Source organism: Hippocampus zosterae, chromosome 2 (assembly GCF_025434085.1).
Source record: "Hippocampus zosterae strain Florida chromosome 2, ASM2543408v3, whole genome shotgun sequence".
NCBI lineage: Eukaryota > Metazoa > Chordata > Actinopteri > Syngnathiformes > Syngnathidae > Hippocampus > Hippocampus zosterae.
The window spans coordinates 8,977,221-8,993,430 of NC_067452.1; the positions used below are offsets into that span (position 1 = coordinate 8,977,221).

General features: G+C 43.0%; 1 protein-coding gene across 1 annotated transcript; it reads left to right on the forward strand.

Moving 5' to 3' along the window:
* The first annotated feature begins 53 nt into the window (after positions 1 to 53).
* Positions 54 to 16,114, forward strand: pspc1 (paraspeckle component 1). The gene is made up of 10 exons (XM_052052874.1): positions 54 to 556; positions 1,268 to 1,417; positions 1,504 to 1,655; positions 1,830 to 1,925; positions 2,001 to 2,197; positions 3,140 to 3,224; positions 10,416 to 10,524; positions 11,579 to 11,636; positions 15,224 to 15,360; positions 15,747 to 16,114. The coding sequence occupies exons 1-10, from the start codon at positions 176 to 178 to the stop codon at positions 15,966 to 15,968; spliced, it is 1,587 nt and encodes a 528-aa protein (XP_051908834.1). The 5' UTR covers positions 54 to 175; the 3' UTR covers positions 15,969 to 16,114.
* The last annotated feature ends 96 nt before the right edge of the window (positions 16,115 to 16,210 follow it).

Genomic DNA, 16,210 nt, shown 5'->3' on the forward strand with positions numbered 1-16,210 from the left:
TGGGATAATTCCGATTTCCCCCCTTGCGCGAATGCAGCATTGGTGTTTACTTCCGGCATCAAAACGCGCACGCATCAGTCGCCATATTGAAGTCAAGTCCTCCATCGCCATTCAAGCCTTTTTTCACCTCATACAATTTATATTTAGACTGGATAAAAGATATCATTTCTAAACTATGGCTGACCAAGATGTACAGTTACCAAACCCGCAAAGTGGCAGTACGCCGCCACCACCCAACAGCGGCGCAAACTCCCCTGCCGCCGCCGCCGATGAGCAAACGACGGCCAACAAAGACAGTCCAGCGGCGCCGGCTGAGCAGTTATCTGCGGCCGAAGGAGCCGCGTTGGAAAGCGGTCAGGCTCCAGTACAAATGACGCTTAATATTTCAAATTTTCGTAAACCAGGCGAGAAAACATTCACGCAACGCTGCCGTCTTTTTGTTGCAAATCTGCCGCTGGATATACCCGAAGAGGAATTCATCAATTTGTTCGCTAAATATGGAAATACAGCCGAAGTATTTATTAATAGAGAGCGAGGATTTGGGTTTATTCGTTTGGTATGTATGGCGTTCATGAATGAATCCACAATATCGGTTAACTCATCTATTCGGCTAGTTTACGCGTGTTTTGCAGCACTGTAGTTTGTTTTCGTTAAATGACTCGCAGCACGTGTGTCAAACCCAAGGCTCGGGGGGCAGATTCGGCCCTCCGCCTTATCTGATGTAGCCCGCAAAGCAAATCTTCTGCGTCAACTTCATGGTTCTTGCTAATACACCAAAATTGCAAATTATCCTTACTTTTTATAACCTTGAGATATTGGAAGCATTTTTGTTACAAGTTGCAATTTTAAAACAACTGCAACATATTTTAAAACAACTGCAACATACTTGAACATTTTTTATAACTAGCTTCTAAATATTCATTAATTTGTTGTTTATATGTGATAATATAAGAAAGATATACAGTACTGCTCATCAGTGTTCATTCAGTTTCACGATGAGGGATTAAAATTAGTGAGATTGAAAAGCGATGATCCTAATGTGCACCTTTTTGGCTGGTGTGTATTAGTTTTCTGTTAATTGAATATCAACTTTAGAGTCCATTATTTTGGTGTAAATTGTGAATGGGGATTCAGTTTGAATTTAAAATTGAAGCTCAACATAATACAGTACGTACCATGGTTTAAAAAAATATACAGTATACACCAGTAACGAAAATATTTCCAGAGATGTTAGGAGTCTGTTCACCATTTCGTTTCTGTCTTTCAGGAGAGCCGTACACTAGCGGAGATAGCAAAAGCTGAGCTCGATGGGACAGTATTGAATAATCGACAAATCAGGATCCGCTTTGCCGCTCATGGCGCCGCACTCTCTGTGCGGAACCTTTTGCCTGTTGTCACGAATGAGCTTTTGGAACAGGTAATGCAGAGTAGAGTTAGTATAGCTATTTTTTTCTCTTTTGGTGCAGTAATGAGGAGGATGTGTGACTCACCTTGTTCTCCCAGGCCTTTTCACAGTTTGGCCCGGTGGAACGGTGTATCGTTGTCACAGATGACCGTGGGCGGCCCACTGGCAGAGGCGTTGTGGAGTTTGCAAGCAAAGCGGCCGCACGTAAAGCCCTGGAAAGCTGCACGGAGGGAGCGTTATTGCTAACGGCGTATGTTTTTTCTGGAGTGATTATTCTGACGCTGCATGACAAGCTATTCAAAGTTGCCAAAACTAAGCAGCCTATTTGTGTTCGGGTGCATGCAATACAAACGGAATTAGAATCTTTGTTTTCATTGTACGGTGTCGGACAGAAGATCAAACATGTTTATGCCCCTCTCCCTAGCACACCTTGCCCAGCCATTGTAGAGCCCACAGAGCATTTTGATGATGAGGAAGGATTGCCTGAAAATATGTTATCAATAACTCCAAAGTACCTCAAGTAAGTCAAAGGATGATTAATGACTTGGGTTTTTAGTGACTCAAAACACTGAAGCATTTTCTTGTCATTCATCAGGGAACGGGCGCAAACACCACATTTCGCCCAGCCGGGCACTTTTGAATTTGAATACTCGTCTCGCTGGAAAGCTCTTGACGAATTGGTGAAACAACAGCGAGAGCAGGTGGACAAGAGTATTAAAGAGGCCAAAGAGAAGCTGGAGGCTGAATTGGAGTCGGCGAAACATGAACATCAGCTCATGTTGATGAGGCATGGTAGGATCTATTTGGACTGCTTCCGTATTTTCTGGACTTTTTATCTTACTTTTTTCTGCCATGCTATAAAGCATGCAGCTTTTAATGTTAAATGACTTATTTATGAATTCTCACTGACACTCACTACAAACCCTCAATTGATTTACCCAACGTCTTGTTACATTTGACCAATGAAATTATCGAAGACATCACAGTGGACCAACGAAAGTGTCTGAGTCCACCCTCATACTCATAGGCTATTTGGTGTTGGAGTGCACACGCGTGTGGCGGGTGGGTTGTGCAAGTGTGTGTGCGTGGCTGTGTAGAAGCGAAGATAATGGATCTAGTATACAGTAGAACAAAAATAAGCAGCTTGTGTTGAGTTTAATGAGCATTGGGAACGAGTGCCATAAATATAGCCATCTCTGTACTGCGACACCCGTCTCTTTGTTGTTTGTTTGGCCTACCATTGTTGGCAACTGGTTAGCCGCAGAAGACAGCCTTTCTGGCCATGGAGCGACATCCCCTGCAACATTGCAAACACATAACAAATGGATTTCCAAAGGCTACACTGCCGTCGACTTGTGTGCATGGTGCCAGATAAAGCTTGTCAGCGAATTGGCTTCGTGTGACAACAAGAGAGATTCTGGCTAGCTGCATTCAGCATTGTTTAGGGGTACGTTGTGTTCACTGCTGCTTAGGGTTGATAGAAGTTCCGAAAAAAAATCCATCTGTGTGACCCCTATCTTTGCAAATATCCCTTGTTATTACGTGGAGACCACTTTGAATACCAAATAGCCAGTAAAAGTATAACTGTTTTTATTGCTAATTTTAGCTGTTGTGACAGATGTGTTTCGTAGTCTGGAAATTATGGTAATTACTGCAAGTGCAATCTATCTAGTCCATTCAGTTATTAGAATGGTCTCACTTGCTGCTGCTCCTTAACATTACCATACTTTACAGATCTAATGAGACGTCAAGAGGAGTTGAGGCGACTGGAGGAGCTTCGCAACCAGGAGCTTCACAGACGAAAACAGATAGAGTTGAGGTATATTTTCCTTGCTTACATAATGATGTCAACACAAGAGCCAATACTCTTGTTTGGGTTTTCAAACTAAATTTGGTCGTGGGCCACATCATAAGGGGTGTTCACACGACAACTTTTACTCCGGTGTAGTACCGGTGTAGAACACTCCCCCGCATAGAGCGTTCACACGTACAAAGTTATACCGGTGTAGCCCCTGAAAACTGCTTAAACCGGAACAAATTTAACCCTGCTCAGGAGGTGGTTTAAAATTTTACTCTGGAGTAAATGCTAGTTTGTGGCGCAGCACAGATTATAAAATTGGACATGTGAACGCTACAGGGGTAGATTTGTAGCGACGCCACTTGAGCGAAGCGCGACTCAGCAGTCGATAGTCCGCTGCTCTCTGCTGTGCGTGCGTCAGCGCGAACATGTACGCACTCGCGCGTCTTTTGGCCTCAACCAATCAGCGCCGACGCAACGGACGTTACACATCAGTGCTTTGATCTACGACACCAGCAAAGCTAGCCTAGCCGAGACAACAGCTAAGTTAGTACTGACGACAAGACGCTCGAGGTCGGACGGACACGCTCTCATTTGTAATCTGTGTTTTTTCCCTTTTTTCTGTCCAAATATATATTTTTCTATGACAATAGCAGTCTTGTCCACAGTGTCTTTTTTCGTTCCACCGGGGTTTAGCTGATGTGTTTGTAAAGAGACCAACATCTCTTTAGACTCGATACGACGCGTGAGAAGAGTTGATTACATACGGGTATTAAATGCGTTGCTTTCGTGTTCTGTTGTACTTCCGTCATCTTTCCTTTCTCTCTCTCATCCTTTTATGGTGTCTGATAGACCACAGTGTTGATTTGTCTTGAGAAGTATAAACCATGGTTTTTCGATATGTCACAAACAAGGCGGGGAAGTACACTTTATGCATGCGTATGTTTTATTTCCATATTGCACGGCTGCAGAAACTGCCGTGTGAACGCAAGTGGGGCTGCACCGGGATTTACACGCTTTTCTTGAGTAAGCAGTTTTTTACATGCGAATGCTCCACAAAATATACAGCGATGTAAGATATATCGCAACAAAATACTTGGGTGCAGCACCGATGCAAATGTGTGCCGTGTGAACTCCCCTAAAGTTATGGTTTCCCTCGGATGGCCATTATGACTGAGCAACCACAAACAGCAAATGTATGCTCGCCTCTTTGTCACATGTGCACAACAAATGATAGGTAGCAACTTTTGAAATCAGAAGCCAGTAAAAAATTGGTCAGTAATTCAGTTATTTTTCAAATAATTTTAAAGGAGGGATTGGTAACCTCAAATGCTGACAATATCTCATCTAGTGCTGTCAAGCGATTAAGAAAATTGTGAGATTAATTCTGATCTGTAATTAATCTAATAATCTATATTTTAATCTCATCTAAAAAAATTATGAGAAAACCCCAATTTTAATTTTTAATTCATTACATTATTGAGGCAGATTAAAGACAAAAAAAAGTGGCATTATAAAGTCTTTCATTGTTTGTAAACAGACTTGAACGAATGCAGTCCTAACCGTTCACTAGCTGCTATAGTTGAGACTAGTCCCAAGTCCTACCTGCAACCTTTAGTTTCGACCACCAGGGTGAATATAACCGTTTTGTTTGTTTTTGTAAATCTCCAAATAATTACAAAATAAAAATGAAAATAGAATATCAGGTCCATAAAAAGTGTGAAGTTTAACAAATCAAAAAGAGTAAGAACATTTTTTCTGAGCAATACAAGTACTCAACACTGAACTTGCTTCAGATAATAACAAATAAATTTGAGACCCTTAAATCACAGTGCTGTAAGTTAGCACTTCACAAATAACACTGTTCATCATGAGAAAATAAAGTGCTGAAATAAACATCAACCTTCTGGGAGGATACTGAGGACGCAGCTGCTATGCTGACGTCATGCCTCCTCGAGGTTAGTTTGGCGAAGAGCTTTTGCTCTAGCTCACTATTTTGCCAACACTTTTGGGGCTAACGTTAGCTGTGGCTGGACTCGCGACTGAGTGCTTTGCTTTAATGTGGGAGGTTAAACTTGAGCTGCTCCTCTTTGTTTTCAAATCTCTGAATAATCTCGCGCCACCTTACCTCGCTGAGCTCATCCGCCCCTACACACCTGCCCGGCGCCTCAGGTCTGTGGACCAGAATTTGTTAGAAGTACCAAGAACTAAACTGAGGCTCAGAGGGGATCGAGTCTTTTCTGTTGCTGGTCCCTCTCTCTGGAATGACCTCCCACTGAACATTCGGCAAGCCTCCTCGCTGCCCATCTTTAAAGCCCTCCTCAAAACTCACTTGTATTCTTTGGCGTTCGACTCAGCATGACTTAGATTTGTTCTTGATTTTACTGCTTGGTGTTTTCTACCGCCTTTATTACCGATTCGTCTTACTGTTTATTGTGTATGTTAAATCGCTCCATGTACAGCACTTTGTATGCAGCGATGGCTGTTTGAAAGTGCTCTATAAATACTGTTGACTTGACTTGACTTGCTTCGGTGGTCAGTAAACCCCTTATAAATTAGGCACAACACTCTACTTATATCAAGAGTACTGTCAGTGCATTTTTGAAAAGTAAATTTTTCATTCATTGTGCCAAAAACTCTCACATGCTCCTCTATTTTCACCTCTCCTCTCCTTACCCCTGGTTACTTAGCCCACCCAACTCCAATGGGAGCCAATCATCTTATGCTAAACAAGGCCAAACATAATGACAGCCAATTAATGTCTGCTTCAGGCTGTGACTGACAGTAGTTTCCCCACCCTCAACAACTCGAACACTGGAAGCCAACACATAAAAAGGGATATGAGAAAAAGGCAACCCACCTACAGAAACAATAACGTTCGAGGTTAAAATTTAGATTAATGCTATTAACAAAACAATGCGCTACATATGTCTGCAATTAAGTACAGTAATCACAATTAACACGATAATTTGACACCTCTAATTTCAACATAAGATCAATGCCTCTGATTTGCGCTCTGGGCCACGTAAAATGATGTAGCAGGCCTGATTTGGCTTGAATTTGATAGCTCTCGGTCCTTTCAGGCGCTTTTATATTGGAGGTTCTAGAATGGACTAGCCCGTTTTGCCCCGGATTTGCTTGTCCAGGCCTGGCCCCCATTGCTTCTCCGTTACACAGGGATGAGATTTTTGGCTGAATTCCACTTTTTTCCAATCAAAATGAACTTTTTTTATATTGTTCCAAATCCGTTGAGAAAATTTTAGGGGGGGGGGGGTTCTGGTGTGATTTCTGGGCTGCCAGACTTACTTGTGTTCAGCAGACTCGGGACTCGTAATGTTTACAAATAAAGTTTGCAAACATCCATTTTGAATACCGTTTTTCTCACGAAGCGTTTGTCATTACTTCGTATATGGCCTAAAACCAAGGGATGTAGTGTATTGAAATTACTCGTGTATGTAGTCTGTATTTAACAAATGCAGAATGTTATCGAGACTCGTGACAAAGCTAACGTGCGTCAGATAGATGCGGATCTGAAAAACAAGTTTCAATCGGACTGATTAGATAGAAAGCTGACTGCGTCCCCAATAGGAAGCAGTAAAGAGGAACCATTGTCTGTGCTTGTGTCGGATTTTGTGAAAAAGCTTGATGTCGCTGGTAAAGCTCTGTGCACAGTGTGTGATGATGTCATTCTATACGGAAAATGTATTCTTAACCCATATATAGTATGTAAACAGTTTGGGACTTCACTATCACTGTATGAGGTAAGAATCAACAGCTTTTTATCATATTTACACAACATTTTACGAATACAAGTAATGAACAAATCTTAAATATTGCAGGGAATGTCTCTCCTATTTTAGTTTTGATTTTGAGCAGCGAATTTGAAGTTACTTGTTGAAGTTACTTGTTGGTGCTCACCAGGAATGCATAAGCAAAATTGCACACATTTTCACTTGAAAGAATAGTGAACAATCTTGGTATTTTTTTTCTTCTGTGAAAGTTTCAAGTAGTGTGTACATTGAATACACATCATCTTTAGCATGTTTAGTATAAAGTACACATTTTGCAAGCAAATAGGGAATGGTATTTCAACAAAAATGTGATTTTCAGATTTTTTCATCAGTAGCCAATCTCATTCCAGGTTATAACAGTCACTAAACAGTCGAGGCAGGATCAGCTGAACCATGCAAGCCTCCACTGTACACTCCACTGTACGAGAGAGACACAGCTGCCTGCCGCCAAGACATAAAAATAGTGTCTATATGGTAAACATATAGTGTGTATTACAACAATATTTGACCATATTAACAATTTCCTATGTACCTGTGGATGAAGTACCGTATTTTCACGACTATAAGGCGCCATTAAAAGTCTTAAATTTTCTCCAAAATGGACAGGACGCCTTATGATGCGGAGCGTCTTGTGTATGCGCTCAGTTCCAAAATCTGACTGACAGCCGACACGCCGTTTATATAGAGAAAAGGCGGAAGTGACTGTGGACAGGCATGCAGCAAAGACGTCGGCCAGTCAGGGAAGGGTGGGTGTGTATATATACATATATGGAGGGAGAGGGAGGGGGAGGGAGAGAGGGAGGGAGAGAGAGAGAGAGAGAGAGAGAGAGAGAGAGAGAGAGAGAGAGAGAGAGAGAGAGAGAGAGAGAGAGAGAGAGAGAGAGAGAGAGAGAGAGAGAGAGAGAGAGAGAGAGAGAGAGAGAGAGAGAGAGAGAGAGAGAGAGAGAGAGAGAGAGAGAGAGAGAGAGAGAGAGAGAGAGAGAGAGAGAGAGAGAGAGAGAGAGAGAGAGAGAGAGAGAGAGAGAGAGAGAGAGAGAGAGAGAGAGAGAGAGAGAGAGAGAGAGAGAGAGAGAGAGAGAGAGAGAGAGAGAGAGAGAGAGAGGACAGGCATGCTGGGGAGCAGTCCGCCAATGAGTGAAGGGTGGTCGTGTAAGTGGACGCTAAAGGGTCGCCCCAAGCAGTTACCAACACCTGTATAGCTCAGTTCAAACTTCAAGCCATCGGTTATGCTTTTGGCATGCGTGCCCATCTCACAGCAGCGGTGAAAAACCAAGTCAAGCAAATGAACTCTGAGCTTGCCGTTATTCCCGGAGGCTTGACTAAAGAACTCCAACCGCTGGACATCTGCATCAACCGGGCGTTCAAAGTAAAGTTGCGAGCGGCATGGGAACAATGGATGCGATGGCATACACAACTTTACAAAGAGTGAGAGGCAGCGCTGGGCGAGTTACGCCACAATTTGCAAATGGATTGTGGCTGCTTGGACGAACGTGTCTGCTTGCACTGTTGTTCGAGTTTTTGGCAAGGCCGGCATCATTTCTGTGGAGCTGCATGGCAATGAGAGTGACTCTGACAACGAGAGGGAACGCGGCGTTTTTGATGAATTACGGTACTTGCACAATTGTTCAATTCTTTCTACACACACACGCGTTGCCACCATGTTTCGCTCTGTTCTTTACTTTTAAATGTGGGAAAGCTTCACACGAGAGAAATGTTGACTTTGCTGTTGCTGCTCCTTCTTTCCGCTCGGCAATGCGTAGCAACTCACACTTTAGCATGTGATGCGTTCAATGACAACTGGGATGTGCAGTCCTCTGTTTCTGATACAGAGGATGAGGACTTTGATGGATTTCTGGTGAATGATTGATCGAAAAACGTGAGAACATTGTACGATGGCTAAATAAAATACACCCGAACTCAGTTCTGCTTTCGTTGCCTTTTTAAAAACGTGTTTTTAGCTTGTATCTGTATGTCTTGGCATGCTACCGTATGCTTCAAGCTAACGTGTTAGCGTGCGCGCATGCATGCCGTATGTTTAAGCTGGCGTATGTTTTACCACTGTAAAACTGCGCCCGGTTTGTCTATGTGTAAAATACAGAAATGTCACCCATTAATGAGACTGTGCCCAACCGTACGGTGCATCGAATAGTCGTGAAAATACGGTAAGTGAAGTGTGTGGTAAACATTTTCACAAGCCCTGCGCAACTAAGCACACTTGAATAGTTTCACTTTTTATTCCATCCCCATTTTTGTCTTTATTTGTAGACCACATTCTCTTTCTGTAGCAACTTATGTGTTCTTTGGAAGCTGCTGCTACCCCTTTAGGTGCTCTAAGCTGATGGTGCCCCCACCCCGATATTACCCTTTGAGGGAGCGAGGGGGGATTTGGTGTGTATATGTGATTGTTGACTATTTGTGACTAGTTGACTAATCTTGGCAGCCCAACTTGAGAGACACCATGTAGTGTGGAGCGCCCCTAAACAGGAAAGTGGCTGTCTGACTTACGTTCTTGAAGAGGTTCTGAGGAACGGTTCCATGATAACTGCACGGCCCTGAAAAAATTCTGATGGAAAAGCGACCACAGAGGGTAGAGCCATGCTGTTTTCGAGTAGGACCTGCACAATAGAAAAAAAGGAGCTTTTGTTAACCGTGTTACCTTCTTGGTCTTTGTTGGATGTACCATATTTTCCGCACTATAAGTCGCTCCTGAGTATAAGTTGCACCAGCCATAAAATGCATAATAAAGAACAAAAAAACATACATAAGTCGCACTGGAGTATAAGTGTCATTTTGGGGGGAAATGTATGTGCTAAAATCCAACCCCAAGAATATACCTGTACATGTCATCTCGAAAGGCAATTATAAAAAAAAAGAAAACAACACGCTGAATAAGTGTACAATATGCTAACATTACATGATGCATAAATGGCGAACTGAGAACGTGCCTGGTATGTTCAAGTAACATATTAAGAGTTATTCAGATAACTATAGCATCAAGAACATGCTAACAAGTTCACCAAACCATCAGTCACTCCAAATCACAAAATCCAATGGAATCTTCATCCTGTGTTTCACTTCAAAGCAACTCCACCAAATCCGGAGGTAGAAGGTGCAGCGCTTCCTCTTTTACGTCGCTTACATCAGACTCTTCGTGGTTTTATCAACACAGGTCTAGACCGGCCTCTTGCGGTTTAATGTGAAAATAACATGTGAAATGATAAAATAATGTGTTAATAATTTCACCCATAAATCGCTTCAGAGTATAAGTCGCACCCCCAGCCAAACTACAAAAAACCTGCGACTTATAGTCCGGAAAATACGGAATTTGCAGGTTCGATTGTGTCATGCTGTTATGATATCACTATTTACACAGCTGACAGCTCAGCACTCAAGATGCCCTTTCCCTAACATGTCTCGGCAGGCATGAGGAGGAGAGACGGCGACGAGAGGAAGAAATGATGAGAACACACCGAGAGCAGGAAGAGATGAGGCGTCAAGCAGATACCTTTAAACCTGCCTACCAGGACAATGTAAGTGCACACAGTGATGCCGTCAAGCACACAGAAACCTACACTTTTATATTTTGACACAAAACTGAATAAACATCAAATGTTTAGTCAAAAGACAAAACGGATTAGATTTATACTTATTTTTATCATATGATAACATAAGATTATCGTATTAGAAAAACAACAACAGTATTTTAGATACAATGGCCTCAATTTTGACATAATCTTAAATCATGATTTTTAGGGTGATGTTTCACTTGTATTCTTTGGCATTCGACTCAGCATGACTTAGTTTTGTTCTTGGTTTTACTGTTTAGTGCTTTCTACTGCCTTTATTACCGATTTGTCTTACTGTTTATTGTGCATGTTAAATTGCTCCATGTACAGCACTTTGTATGCAGCGATGGCTGTTTGAAAGTGCTCTATAAATACTGTTGACTTGACTTGAAGACTTCATCATAGACGTGTCATTTTGCCTCCAGATGTGCGCCAATAAAAACATTTCAAATATAATCGATATCTAAACTCTTTTGCGCTGCTCCAGCGCCCAGCGAGCACTGGCATTTGTTACATACTATGGTCTGGCTGGAACCGCTTCATAGCAGAGTCACCAATTTTGAACAGCGACCCGCAACTTTGGACAGAAAATGAATTAGTACATCATCATATCTGTCAGCCAAGAGGATGGAGCGATGAGGTTAAAAGTATAGCATTGCATACTTGCTTCACAATGGAAATGTTTCACTGCAGATGATTATTCATGCTTCAGGCTGCTTTTGCAATGACTTTAAATTTTCAACCAGTCTGTTATGACAGTATATACATCAGTTGGGTGAGTGTGTGTACAAGATATAGTGGCAAGCTTGTTTTGCCTGTCTATATGCACGCAAAAGCTAAATTCTCCCATATCACATATGATGATATCTAATTCGTGAGAAAACTAGAAAAGCTTCCAGTGTGGTATGTGTCCAATGTCTTTCATGTAATGTATGACTGTTGTGGCATTGGCTATCCAGTGCAAATTTCCACTAAAGCAGGGCTTCCCTTTTGAAAGTTCTTCTTCACTTTTTTTCAGAGAGAACAGGAAATGAGAGCGGCTGATCTGGGCCCCCGTGGAGCCGTTAATATGGCAGGTATGGCCATGATTGTGTCAACAGCAGTCAAGGCAAGAACACGTGGATGATGACTTCTGTGTTTTCTAGCCATCGTATTTGTTTTGCGTTACAAGCGGCTCCGTCTAAAAAAAATTGTATTCTGAATATGTTTAGTTCTCTTTGTGAGCCTCTTGAGATGCAATGCAAAGGAGACCCCCCCCCCCCTCCCCAGAATACAGTACGTACTGGGTCACGGGGTGTGTCGATGAAAGCTACTCTGAGCTCTCATCCTCCATGTGGACTGATCAGCTGAACATTTATTGAAGTAACATGGCTCATACTGCTGTCCTTTGGCATCGTTTTCAAAACCACGAAGGTGGTGCCAAAAGTGCATCAATTAAGAACTTAGCCGAGGTTGGGAATACTCATGCAAATGCAATTTCTTCATTTAAAAAAAGTGTATGTGTGTGTGTGTGTGTGTGTGTGTGTGTATATATATATACTGCAGGGTTATATATATATATATATACAGTGCACTCCGCTTAATAGAACACCGGTTAATAGAGTAATCCGCTTAATAGAGCAAAAGGCTCTGGAACCGATTTGCCTAATGCAATTTCCTATAAAGATACTCCGCTTAGTAGAACAGATCTCCGCTTAATAGAACAGGCCGTAAGCAATGAACATTGTAAACTAGTGGTTTTCGAAGTGTAGCTATCGCGATACTGTACCACTATCGCGAGAAAACGCGGTAGTTCTAGCCGTATACAGTAACAGGTAGCACGCGTCACTCCACACAGACACACGCACGTCACAATGGCTTCAACTTCATTCAAGAGACGAGGGCTATAAGAAGGACATACTCAGACGATACGATGCATTGCCGGATTCTCAGAAGGTACGCCCGCGGTTTCCAGGACTTCCCTCTTATCCAGCGCATTGAGAGGGAAGTCAACCGCAAAATTACGGACTCCTGTTTCCAGACAAAAGTAACGAAATTTTTCTTTGAGATGTTTGACTGAAGTTGATTAAAGTTGTTGTTTTGTTGTTTGATTAAAGATATGGACGTCCACAGTCGAAATATCTCTTCTAACTCGTCAGCAGGGGTTTTTCTGCGTGCATAACTTGGTCGTCGACGTGTCTGAAGGTGCACCTAATAAAGTGTCTCCGGTTAATAGAAACCCCGCTTAGTAGAACAGAAGCGCTTCGGCCCAATGGTGTTCTATTAAGCGGAGTGCACTGTGTATGTATGTATATATATATATATATATATATATATATATATATATATATATATATATATATAAAATGAAAAAAATCCTCGTCTCACCACTTGGGTGGTGTCCGTCCCTGATTCAGCTCGGATTCTCTACCAGAGGCCAGGAAGCTTGAGGGTTCTGCGCAGTATCCTTGCTGTTCCCAGCACTGCACATTTCTGGACTGAGATGTCCGATGTTGTTCCCGGGATCTGTTGCAACCACTCATCTAGTTTGGGGGTCACTGCCCCGAGTGCTCCGACCACCACAGGCATGACTGTCACCTTTAACTTCCAGGCTCTCTCCAGCTCCTCTCTGAGCCCTTGGTATTTCTCGAGTTTCTCGTGTTCCTTCCTTCTGATGTTTCCATCATTTGGGACCGCTACATCCACTACAACGGCTTTCCTCTGCCCTTTATCTATGATCACGATATCTGGTTGGTTTGCCATTACCATCTTGTCAGTCTGGATCTGGAAGTCCCACAGGATCTTCGCTCTGTCATTCTCCACCACCTTCGGATGTGTTTCCCATTTTGACCTTGGGGTTTCCAGTCCATACTCCGCACAGATGTTTCGGTAGACTATGCCAGCCACCTGGCTAAGGCGTTCCATGTAGGCTTTACCTGCCAGCATCTTAAACCCTGCAGTTATGTGTTGGATCGTCTCAGGTGCTTCTTTGCACAACCTACACCTTGGGTCTTGTCTGGTGGGGTATATCTGGGCCTCAATGGCTCTGGTGCTCAGGGTCTGCTCCTGAGCAGCCAGGATGAGTGCCTCTGTGCTGTCCTTTAGGACAGCCCTCTCTAGCCACTGATAGGACTTCTTACTTCAAAGACAGGAATCCACTTGAAACTTCGACGTGTACTGAATTTATTTATTTATTCATTCATTCATCTTCCGACCCGCTTCATCCTCACGAGGGGTGACCATTTATTGTAGCCACTGAGATAGACGGCGCAATTACATCTCTGTCCTATTCCACTTTGTCAAGTATCAAATCTTACTGTGCAGCAATTAGAAACCAATGATGTTTTTTTTTTCAATTCATTTCTTATGTCCATTTAGATTGTGTCTTTCTAGTTTTGCGACATCTAACTGTAGCACGGTTGGGTTGAATTCATTGAATGCTAACCTGTCCATAAGTGTAACTCATAACTCAGTGAATAGGTGAAGTGGACTTTCACTTGTGTCTTGCTTTACTTCCTTTGGTGCTCTAAGCGCTTAGCACTGCTGCCTCATCAATTGGGGCTTCAGCATCTCACTCATGGTCACGCTTGTTAGTTAACAAAAAGTATGGGAGCAGTCTCGCATTAATTATCAGCAATGATTTAACAAAGTCGGAAACAGATAAATGTCAGTATGCAACGCTATTTCTAAAGCTTCTGAAAGAATTTACATTTTGAAATCACAAGATCCAATCCCCGGTAGGTTGTCTTTAGACCTCGCTCATAGCCTACCGACTCGTGTAGTCCTTCGGGGCTACCTTCGGCCCACGAGCACTCTGACCCCTGCCTGGAATGCTTTTATGCACTTTTGCAAGTCTCCGAGCAAGAATCCTGTATGATCGGCTTTGTATTTTGGTGTATCTGCTGCTTCTTTCAAGTGAATTGAATGGCAATCTTTTGATGACTTCCGCAAGAGAAACATGAATGCTTGTTTTGAAACACTTCTGATACTAAATTTGAATGAATATCAAGTTTTATAAAGGATCGTCGGAGATAGGCACTCAGAAATAACGACAAGACACTTCTGGCTACCAACAATAGGCACTTTATTGGTCCCACACAGAAGTGATAACACAGTTCAAACAAGTTGTATGAAGCTAAAGAACTCTTACCGTATGCCATTAGGGTGGAGAGCCAACACCCTCAGCAGAGTGAGCTTCAATACGAGCTGGGCGTTTCGTACGTTAACCCACAGCGGACTCTGCTGAGGAGCATCGCTCCCCTCCTTTTATCCTCTAAAGTGTGTGCATCGGGAGGGGTGAGTGGCCATTCTCATCCCTCCCTACGCCACACTGTTTGTTGTGTAATCAAGTGGCATTGATCACAATCAAGTTTTGACAATTCAAGCAAAGTAGACTATGAAGTCGTCAAAGCAGGCTAAATAGTTTATCTCTGAGGTCGTCAAAGCAGGCTCCAGAGTCCATCTCTGAAATTGCTTAGGCAAGCAAGTCACCAAGTCATGCAATCATCTCAAAGCAGTTTTTCACTGAGAAGATATACATTGATTAAAGAAAACATCACAAAATATCTTAATATACCAATGCTCCAGTTTGTCGTCAAATAACAGATAAAGTGTGCGAGTTGGTCAAATGGTTGCCGGCTAAATGTGCCTCGTAAGGAACATGACTTGTCTGTTTTGTGCGTAGAGGGCTTAAACCAGGCCCCTGCTGGGCCCGGCGCTAACCAGGGTCAAATGATGAGCATGGGCGGAAGGGGCAATGCCATCATCCCGGAGGGAACTGCAAACATGAACCCACTGCTGATGGCTGAGAATGGCAACATGGTAACGTATTTGGCCGCGACCTTGCTTCAATTAGCATGAAGATTGTCCTTATCGGGTGGGCTTGTTTTGGGTTTTTTTGGGGGGGGGGGGCGGGGGGCTCGATGCAAGTAGCAGCATTTTGATGAGGGCAAATAGACTACGCTGATATTGATCAATTGATAATTTAAAATATTTGCTGAAAAAAAGCTAAAACAAATTAAGAGTTGTTCTCTCTGACTCTTCTGTCAATCCCCCAATCTGTGATTTCGGTGGATGACTTGGATCAAAACAACTCTTGACACATTGTACCAACAATACGGGATTGGCCTTTTGTGGATACTGCATTTGCTTCTTACAAACACACCTGCTGCTATACCAACGTATCCAATCCTGCTGTGATACCATAGCGAGGCGACAGATATCCGCTGAGTGGCTTGCTGGCAGGACGAGCGGAGGTGGAGTCACCGAAGCAGCAGCAGCAGCAGCAGCAACCACAGCAACAACCACAGCAACAACCACAGCAGCCACCAACACAGGGCCCTCCTGGTGGTCCGTCCACTATGTATGGAAGCGGGAGTCCTGTAGATGGAGTGTTTGACGGGCCCAATAGCAAACGCCCCCGCTATTGACCTCAAATTTCTTTCACAGTGACCTCCTTGCCCACCGACTACATGAGAGGTGGTGGGTATTTGTTGATCCACTTCTTGATCGCTCCTATTTTTCCCACAGTGTTTTGGTCAGTGATTTGTGATTCAAATGAAGCTTTTGGACTTTGGACATGCACATATGTTTTGACTATGAAACTTATATGCGCACAGTGTTACGCACTGCAAAAATGCTAGAAATCAGTTGTTCATGCTTCATTCAGATA